Here is a 10,507-nt window from a genome sequence, read left to right as displayed (position 1 = left end):
GCAGTAACTAGATTATTACAAGGAATGGAGGCCGCCCGTATGATGAGGAATGGAGGCCGCCCGTATGATGAAGACTGGAGGCCGCCCGTGTGATGAGTAATGGAGGCCGCCCGTATGATGAAGAATGGAGGCCGCCCGTATGATGAGAGGAGGAAAAAAGACGTCTCAGAGGAGATCTCATTCACATGTATAAATACATGTGTGGTCAATATAAAGGACGGGCACATGACTTATTCCTTCCAAAGACAATACTAAGGACCAGGGGGCACTCACTGCGAGGGGAAGAAAAGCGATTCCGGCAGCTAAATAGGAAAGGGTTCTTTACAGTTAGAGCAGTCAGACTGTGGAATGCCGAGCACAAGAGGTAGTAATGGCAGATACTATAACAGCTTTATATCAGAGCGGATGATTTCCTCACTACACAACATTGTTGGTTATAAATGACTTAGTGACCAAATGTAGAACTGGCGTGGGAAGGGGAACGAGATGGAGCGGGGGCTTTTTTCAACCTAAGTAACTATGTAACTATTACATACGGTGAAGAGAGGACTTATTATATACAGCAAGGACTAATTATATACAGTGAGGAGAGGAATTATATACAGTACAGCGAGGACTTTATATACAGTGAGGAGAGGGCTTATTATATACAGTACAGTGAGGACTTTATATACAGTGAGGAGAGGATTTATTATATACAGCGAGGGCGTACTATATCCAGCAGACCTCCCTGATGCTATTTCACCATTTACAGGTGCCAGCACACTGGATATGGGAGTCCTGACCACAAATCGCCACAAATCGCCTTTCTATCATGACATCATGCTATCCTGCTGACGCCTGAGGCTAAGTTCACATTTCCGATAAAATGTGTCAGTTGAAATCCGCTGCTATGGTAAACAACGGAATCCGTTTAGCGGATTCCGTTGTGTCCCATAGACTTGCATTAGTGGCGGATTGCGACTGATGACCCTGCGTTGCATCCACTGCGTCGCGGTCCGTCGTTTTTTGACTGACCACCGGGCGGGGAGCAACGCAGAATGTAACGTTTTTTGGGCCGTCGAAAACAACGCACCGCGCAGGAATCCGTCGCCATCCATCAGACTTGCAATGTATGTCTATGGTGCTGGATTCCGTCGTAATCCGTCTTACGACGGAATCCAGCGCTGGATTCCGTCATGCTCTACTGAGCATGCCCAGCATGTTTGGCACACCCACTGGGCTGGCCCAAACACAAACGGATCATGACTGATCCGTCAAAAAACGGATGCACAGCGGATGTAATGGACGCAACTGATCCGTTTTTTCACAGGATTCCTGTCCTGTGAAAGGAATCCTGTGAAAAACACATCAGTTGCATTAGTTGACATCTAAAAAAACAACTGATCCGTTGCTGATGGACCTGACGGATTGAAAACAACGGAAGTGTGAACTTAGCCTAACACATTATCTCTCAAGCCTCCTGATGATCCGTTGATGGAGAAACGCGTCGAGGGAATTTAGAGGCATCGCTGAGACGCTCATGTGACCTCCGCACGATAAGTGTTTTTTAACTACCTCATTTTTTCTCAATTGGCTGCTCAGAACTCCACTGCACAATATATATTAGCACTTTATTTGGTAGCATATGCACTTTAATGTACAAATGCACTTTATCTGTATGAAATGTGAATTGGGATTTTGCACATTATATTGCAGTAGCACTTTGCTTTGTGAGTCATATGCACTTTGCACTTTATCCAACAAGTGTAACTTTCTAATTACTGCGGCAGTTCTTTTGTCTATACCTCTCAATTTAGAGGACAGAGGTTAGCAACCAGAGGTTAGTCATCATTGGGGTATCAGAGCTTCTATCCATAAGATCTGACCCCTTGTTGGATTGGAGGAAAGTATGAGGTCCTGTTTAATTAAGTACTGTTGAGGACCCCTTCACACATATCCATTATTCAATATCTGTATGAATAGAGGGATACATGTGTGTCTCTTTTTATCCTGTCCACTACATAAAGCATACCCTGCCTATATGTCCTTAATTTTCATGACTTTTGTAAGGGCCTATTAGGGCTTCCACAGGGACCGCCGCCGTCGAGTGGGGGCACCACATTCGTATCAAGTATAGGGTGCCGACCTCCGCGGTAGGTAGAGGACAGGAGGGAGGTGCATCTTTTTAGGGTGAGAACTTTACCCTCCTCCCTTTCGTTTTTCTATTTTGTGATTTACACTGGGTTTTTGGATTTTTAGCGTAAATTAAATAAAATTTGACTTTTAAAGGGTTATATTATTTGATATGTAACACTTTCCCTTTGTCATTATTATTTTGAGTCCTGACCACAAATCCCAGCAGCCGCCCTCATAGACGGTCACACCCTATAGTGACTGCACCGTGCCCCGTCCACACTATACATGCTCTGCTGGGCACTGTAGTCCCTCTGTGGGAATGATGAGTGATTGACCCCTGGATCTGTAAATGATAGCAGACACTGACACAGCGGCGGGGGCTACAGCTTTATTGAGTTCAGGATTGTACACAAGATTATATATGTAGTATTGGGAATTCCTCCTGATCCTGACAACTCACAGCACAACGCAGGCAAGTCTCTTGTCACGGAAAGGATTCTCAGCAGACGGCAGCGGAGAGACCAGCGGATCCGACACAAAGTGAGACTGACAGAACGACAGCATGTCCGACACCACCACTGACACCTACAAGACAACAGCAGGTAGTAACACACCACAGTTATATTATACCAGTGATGTCATCATCACCAGGGGGCGGGGCTATATATAAGGGGTGTGGTCTCATGTCTGATCATGTTATTATATCAGTGATGACATCACCAGGGGGCGGGGCTGTATATAAGGGATGTGGTCTCATGTCTGATCACTTCATTATATCAGTGATGTCATCACCAGGGGGTGGGGCTGTATATGGGGTGTAATTTCATGTCTGATCACGTCATTATATCAGTGATATCACCAGGGGGTGGGGCTGTATATAAGGGGTGTGGTCTCATGTCTGATCACGTCATTATATCAGTGATATCACCAGGGGGCGGGGCTGTATATGGGGTATAATTTCATGTCTGATCACGTCATTATATCAGTGATATCACCAGGGGGCGGGGCTATATATGGGGTGTGATTTCATGTCTGATCACATGTTATTATATCATGTGAGCAAGGATGGTTGACCTTAGGGAGATCAACATCCACCACTGCGGAGACACCATCACGTGTTTCTCAACGCAGTGATTCTAGAGCAATGCCCCCTGGGTAATATTCAAAGCAAGAAGGCCTGCGGAGACACCATCACATGTCTCAACGCTGGCAGGAAACTAGCCAGGTCTTTCACCGGGAAGGAACAACCACGGGAAGAGCAGTCTCCAGTCAAGGAGACCACCTATGCCAAACATGGTATCCATCCACAGACAGCCGTTTCGGGGTTTCCTGCCAGCGTTGAGACATGTGATGGTGTCTCCGCAGGCCTTCTTGCTTTGAATATTACCCAGGGGGCATTGCTCTAGAATCACTGCGTTGAGAAACACGTGATGGTGTCTCCGCAGTGGTGGATGTTGATCTCCCTAAGGTCAACCATCCTTGCTCACATAGTCTTTTACTAGGCAATGCTCCCACTAGCCAGATTCCTACTCCACACTGATGAGGGGCAAATACCCCGAAACGGCTGTCTGTGGATGGATACCATGTTTGGCATAGGTGGTCTCCTTGACTGGAGACTGCTCTTCCCGTGGTTGTTCCTTCCCGGTGAAAGACCTGGCTAGTTTCCTGCCAGCGTTGAGACATGTGATGGTGTCTCCGCAGGCCTTCTTGCTTTGAATGTTATTATATCAGTGATGACATCACCAGGAGGCGGGACTCTGTTTTATGACAAATCTACAGGGTTAACACAAACACGCCTCACCTTCAGCCGGTCTATGTTCACCTCCATCTTTAGCTGCTCCACGTCTTTTCGGGCCTCAACAATTTTGGCTAAATTGTTCGACATTCTGTAATAAAGCAACAGCAGAATATGATTATAATATATAGAAATTGGAACCATTCCTTCAACAGCCTAAAATATGTGAACCTCAAAACTCTGGCTGTTTAATTGTGTTGATCTTGTATTGGTGTGTAGCCATGAAAACCCCAATCCACGAAAGTCTGGGTGGATAATATTGGTCCTAATATGCTGGAGGAGGGCTCTTGGGGCCAACACCATAGAGGATTGGTCTTAGGGCAGACACCCTGGAGAAGGGGTCCTAGGGCCAGTGCTCTGATGTATGGGTCCTTGGGCAGACGCCCTAGAGGAAGGGTACTGTGGCCGACACCCTGGAGGACGGTTCCTGGATCCAACAGTCTGGAGGAGTAATCTTGGGACCGACGCCTTGGAGGAACGGTCTTGGGGCCGACACCTTGGAGGAACGGTCTTGGGGCCGACACCTTGGAGGAACGGTCTTGGGGCCGACACCTTGGAGGAACGGTCTTGGGGCCGACACCTTGGAGGAACGGTCTTGGGGCCGATGCCTTGGAGGAATGGTCTTGGGACCAGATGATGGGAGCAGGTTATGTGTTGGGAGTGCAGTTAGGTCTGTGCAGTAAGTATGGGATATGGTAACAGCAGGTGTGTGTCGTGTACCTGCAGGCAGCGGAACACCCCAGGGAGCAGACAGGTAATCGCTGCAGCAATTACACAGGAGGGTAGAAGCCCAATCCCAAGGAAAACAGGGCATGCAAGCAAAGCAGAGATAGCAGACTAGTGAGTGCATCATGAGACAATATACAGTATATCACAAAAGTGAGTACACCCCTCACATTTTTTTTAAATATTTTATATTTTTGTATAGGACTACACTGTCATCAGCTTGTAAAAAAAATAAAAATTTGCTGTTCCCACTAAAAACTCACACAGCCATTAATGTCTCAACTGCTGGCAACAAAAGTGAGTTCACCCCAAAGTGAAAATGGCCAAATTGTGCCCTAGGTGTAAATATTTTGTGTGGTCACCATTATTTTGCAGCACGGCCTTATTACTCTTGGGCCTGGAGGTCACTAGACCAGCCGCTGGTGTCTCCATGACGACGTCACAGAGCTGGTGGATGTTACAGACCTTGCGCTCCTCCACCTTCCGTTTGAGGAGGCCCCACAGATGCTCCATAGGGTCTAGATCTAGATCTTGAGATGCTTGGCCGATCCAGTACCTTTACCCTCAGTTTCTGTAGCGAGGCAGTGGGGGTCTTGGAGGTGTTTGGGGTCGTTACCATGTTGGAATATGAAGGGAGGGGATCCTGCTCTGCTTCTTTATGTCACAGGACATGTTGGCATTCATGGTTCCCTCAATAAACTGTAGCACCCCACAGCCAGCAGCTCTCTTGCAGCCCCAAAGCATGACCTTCCCCCACCATGCCTGACTGTAGGCAGGACACACTTGTCTTTGTAATCCTTACCTGGAGCCGCCACACTCCCTGACACCAACTGAACTAAATAAGATTATCTTGGTCTCATCAGACCCCAGGACGGTTCCAGTAATCCATGTCCTTAGTCTGCTTGTCTTCAGGAAACTGCGGCTTTCTTGTGCATCATTCTTAGAAGAGGCTTCCTTCTGGGAAGACAGCCATGCAATGTGCTGCATTGTGCTGCGTATGGTCTGAGCATTGACAGACAGACCCCCCCACTTCTGTAACCTCTACAGTGTGCAGCATATGGTCTACGCAATGACAGGCAGACCCTCCACCGCTGTAGTGTGTGGGGTATGATCTGAGCACTGACAGGTGGACCCCCCCACCCCTGTAACCTCTGCAGCACTTGTACGTGTATTCTGATAAGACTACCTCTGGATATGATGCTGAGCACGTGCACTCAGCTCCTGTGGTCAGCCATGGGAAGGCCTGTTCTGAGTGGGACCTGTCTGGTTATACCTCTGTATGGTCTTGGCCACCGTGCTGCTGCTCAGTGTCAGGGTGGTGACCATCTTCTTATAGCCTCAGCCAACTTTATGTAGAGCAATAATTCTTTTATTCAGATCCTCAGAGAATTCTTTTCCATGAGGAGCCATGCTGAACTTCCACTGACTAGTATGAGAGATAACACCAAATGTAACACCCCTGCCCGCATTCACACCTGAGACCTCATACACTAATGAGTCACATGACACCGGGGAGGAAAAATTGTTAATTGGGTAAAATGTGGTCATTTTCACTTAGGGGTGTACTCACTTTTGTTGCCAGGCGTTTAGGCTATGTGCCCACGCTACAGGATTTACCGCGGATTTACCGCGGATTTTGCCGCGGATTTACCGCGGATTTGCCGAAAATCTGCAGCAGCAGCACTTCCAAGCCATTTCAATGGCATTTTGGAAATGCTGTGCCCATGCTGCGGATTTTTCCGCGGCGGATTTGCCGCGGATTTTGATCCGGAAAAATCTGCAGCATGTCAATTGTTTGGTGCAGATTTGGTGCGGATTTTTGGCTTTGAATGGGGAAAAAAAAAAAAAAAAAATCCGCATCAAAATCCGCGGCAAATCCGCGGGTGCGGATTTGCCGCGAAAGTCGCGGATTTTCAGGCAAAAAAATCCGCAGGGACATTCTAGCGTGGGCACATAGCCTTAGACATTAATGGCTGTGTGTGTTGAGTTATTTAGTGGACACCAAATTTACACTGTTATACAAGCTGCGCACTGGATCATAGTGTCAGATCTTCAGTGTTGTCCCATGAAAACATATGTTTACAAAAATATGAGGGGTGTACTTACTTTTGTGATATACTGTACATACTAGTGTGGATCTAAGTGTTGAGACCCCCAGTGATGAGAACGTTATCACATAGCTTATGGATATAGTGTAGCTACTAATGTTGATATATACCCTTAGGCTCAGGCTACACTGTGACTATTGCTGTGGGAGCCACGGCGTGACTGAAAATTGCTTGGCACCATTGCTCCGTCGTAACACTACATAAATGACGTCTGAGTTTTTTTGTGATTTGCTAGATGCGGTAACGAAGGTGTAATGTGGCTCGTGGGTGTCGTGGCTCTTATTCACTCCTATATCGCTGTGATGAAGCCTCAGGATAGAGCTATTGTCTTTCACGGGACGCCTCTCGCTGCCAAAATCACCGTGTAACCCCATTAAAGGGCGCAGCATATATTTGTGGTTTGTTTTCTTCTTCCTCCACGTGCCACAAATTACTTTTATTTTTTTCTACCCTGTATGACGTTTGCTGTTTATGGAAAGAGTTGTAGTTTTTAATGACACCATTCATTTTAACATATATTGTACTGAAAATCTGGGGGAAATAATATTTAAAGTGGGGTTAAGTGGCTTAAAAAAAAATCTACACTTTGAAAAAAAAAAAAAAAATTATATATTTTTTACGTCAAGTTTCAGTCTTTTTTTTTTTTTATTCTTTGAGCGGAGCTGGAGATTGTAATTGTACAATGTTGGTGGACATACATCGCTTTGTTCCCTCCTTTGTGAATGTAGGTGCAGCAACCAAAAAAAAGGAAAATCGCAGAGCTTTGAGCTTTATACCCGGGCTGATAACTGAGGACAATAGAGAAGCTGCATCTTTATCACTGCATTTCCATGGGAATATATCAGTACAATATCCAGAATGGTGAAGTTCCTCAACATTAAGGTTGTGGCCCCTAAATATTGATGGTGCAGCGCCCACAGCCTCACAGGTCTGATCTTTATCCCACCCCGGTATCCCCGCAGATGCAGCCCCCCACACCCCATATACCCACCTGTATCCCGTGCAGGGCGGCGGTGCAGGCTCCGGGCGTCTCCTCCAGGTACTGGCAGGTGGCCTGGACGCCTTCTACTCGATGACGGTCCCCGGAGACGGGGTGGAGACGGCAGAACAGATGTCACCTCATTGTTCCTCTGGGAGGAGAGGGGGGGGGGATGTACACCGCTCATTATATTTACAGATCGCCTCATAGGAACCTAAATCTTATAGAATCTCATTATTTTAATGTCAGAGGGACCGTATACGGGGGCAGAATTCATCCATCATCGCACAATGACGCCAATTTCACAATCATCAGTATCTGATATTTATTAGGCCGCAATTCTGGCACCTGTTACCCATAACAACCAATCACAGCGCAGCTTTCATTTGTAAGAATGCTTTTGGAAAATGAAAGCTGCACTCTGGTTGGTTGCTATGGGTAACTAGGACTGTGTTGATAAATGAGGCCTAGTTCTTCCCCTCTGTAGTATGAGGAGTGCGAGGAGATTCTTGTGGCAGTTACATTATGTAGCTCTGCTTTTGTAGTTTTCACAACCAAATTAAGTGATCTTTATCCCTATATGAACAATAGCAGATAAGTGTCCTTCATCCTCACAGGGGGCACTTCTAGATCTGTACAGGGCACAATAGAACTGCAAGAGGAGTGTCACCTGGAGGCATCGGTGGCTGTAGTAGAATCCACCATGGATAGTGTGTGTTACAAGACACTGTACGGATCAGGAGAGGGGGGAGGCGGCTGTGATTTTAGAATTTTATTTCCTTATTTCTGTTCTTCCATGTAGAATTCCCAAATGAAACAAGGATTCCTGGTACTGCTGCCACTCGCACCCCTCACCCTGGCACACCTGACACTTGCACCCCTCACCCTGGCACACCTGACACTTGCACCCCTCACCCTGGCGCTCCCGATACTCACACCCCTAACCCTGGCGCTACTACCACTCGCACCCCTCCCCCTGGCGCTTCTGCCACTCGCACCCCTCCCCCTGGCGCTTCTGCCACTCGCACCCCTCCCCCTGGCGCTCCCGACACTCGATCACTTAACCCTGGCGCGCCTAACACTCGATCACCTAACCCTGGCACTCCCGAAACTCGCTCCACTCACCCTGGTGCTCCCGGCACTCGCACGCCTCTACCTGATACTCTTGCCACTTGCACCCCTCACCCTGGCACTCCCGACACTCGCTCCCCCCACCCTGGCACTCCCGACACTCGCTCCCCTCACCCTGGCACTCCCGACACTCGCTCTCCCCACCCTGGCACTCCCGACACTCGCTCCCCTCACCCTGGCACTCCCGACACTCGCTCCCCTCACCCTGGCACTCCTGCCCAGCAGATTGGGGTCTGAGAGGATGGTGGCCATCATTTAGTTCAGTCCCTCATGGATCTTGCATGTTAATTCATCAATCTCAGCATCGCACCTCAGGTCAAACCCCAAAAAAGCAAAACCCGACAAACACTGCAATATAATCTTCCCCAAAACTGAAGAAAACTAGAAAAGGTGAACCCTCCATTCAACAACCTGATCCGGAACACGAAAGTCAAATCTAAACTCAAAATATGTCAAATTAACCCCTCTACCCTTCCTTCAAGGCAGTGATACCCCTGATGTATAGACGTTTCTTGGAGACTTCTCCCATTTAATCTCAGAGGATGAAGAATTAGTGAACGACCGAAGTATAATTTTAAAAGGATTGTTCAGTTCGCTGGGGTCCTGGGTTCGAATCCCACCAAGGACACCATCTGCAAGGAGTTTGTATGTTCTCCCCGTGTTTGCGTGGGTTTCCTCCGGGTTCTCCGGTTTCCTCCCACACTCCAAAGATAGGGAATTTAGATTGTGAGCCCCAATGGGGACAGTGTTCCTGATGTATGTAAAGTGCTTGGGAATATATCAGCGCTATATAAAAATATTTATTTATTTTAGCCAAATATGCATTTTCCCAAAAACACCGCCACCCTCTTGTGATGGTGCCTGGTATGGCCTCTCCATGAATATGGCCAACCTGCAATCCTACACCATCAGACAGGTGAGGTGCTGTGCATGGGATAATAGCTTTATTTACATGGCGCTGCCTTCTCCTCTCCCCTGTTACCTGCTTCACTCTGTAGATCCACATTCATCACTAATTTTGCACTTTTTTTTGTCCTACAGATAAAACGGTTGTAATAGTGGCTTTTTATTTGCACTTTTCCACGTTACCTTTTCTTGTTTTTATCAGGTACGGTATTTTGCTTTTCTTTGGTTGGGAGATGATTTTTGGATAATTTGTCATTTATGACTTTATAGAATGTTGTAAACCTTCTGCACGGTCGTAGTCCGGTGTCCGTGTGAAGCACAAAATCTCAATTTTTCCTGCAGTTGAGAACTAAACGTGCAACATAAATTGTGCAACTATCGTATTTAAAAATGCACAAACAAAAGGTTTGAGATTTTGCAAAACGCAAACATTGTACAAGGGCGAGAAGCAGAAAAGGACTTAAGGGTGCTTTACACGCTGCGACATCACTAGCAATATAACACGCCAGATCGCACATGTGACCGGCGCTACAAAAAAAAAAAAAAATGACCTATGTGCGATCTCGGCAAATCTGATCTGCGATCTGGCGTGTCACAGCGCTAGCGAGATCGCAGCGTGTAAAGCACCCTTTAGACTCCAGTTTTGGTCACTTTGTACTTTTTGGTCACAGATGATTTTGACGCCATTGTCCAGTGACGTCCCGGACTCTTCAGATCTATGGCTTCATGTATAACGTTGGGTGT

General features: G+C 47.1%; 1 protein-coding gene across 2 annotated transcripts; it reads right to left on the bottom strand.

Annotated features, from left to right (window-relative positions):
• Positions 1-2,502: 2,502 nt before the first annotated feature.
• GNG8 (G protein subunit gamma 8) lies at positions 2,503-8,017 on the bottom strand. Of its 2 annotated transcripts, none has more exons than XM_075322390.1 (3): positions 7,739-8,017; positions 3,920-4,004; positions 2,503-2,703 (listed from the first exon to the last, which is right to left on the bottom strand). In XM_075322390.1, exons 2-3 carry the CDS (start codon positions 4,001-4,003, stop codon positions 2,575-2,577), a joined length of 213 nt encoding a protein of 70 aa, XP_075178505.1. In that variant the 5' UTR covers position 4,004; positions 7,739-8,017; the 3' UTR covers positions 2,503-2,574. The 2 variants fall into 2 exon arrangements, with proteins under 2 accessions (XP_075178505.1, XP_075178506.1); XM_075322391.1 differs by lacking the exon at positions 7,739-8,017 and adding an exon at positions 6,858-6,892.
• Between the last annotated feature and the right edge of the window lie 2,490 nt (positions 8,018-10,507).

The sequence above is a fragment of the Anomaloglossus baeobatrachus genome, chromosome 9 (assembly GCF_048569485.1).
Source record: "Anomaloglossus baeobatrachus isolate aAnoBae1 chromosome 9, aAnoBae1.hap1, whole genome shotgun sequence".
In the NCBI taxonomy this organism is placed as follows: domain Eukaryota; kingdom Metazoa; phylum Chordata; class Amphibia; order Anura; family Aromobatidae; genus Anomaloglossus; species Anomaloglossus baeobatrachus.
This window is presented reverse-complemented; position numbering and strand designations above follow the sequence as displayed.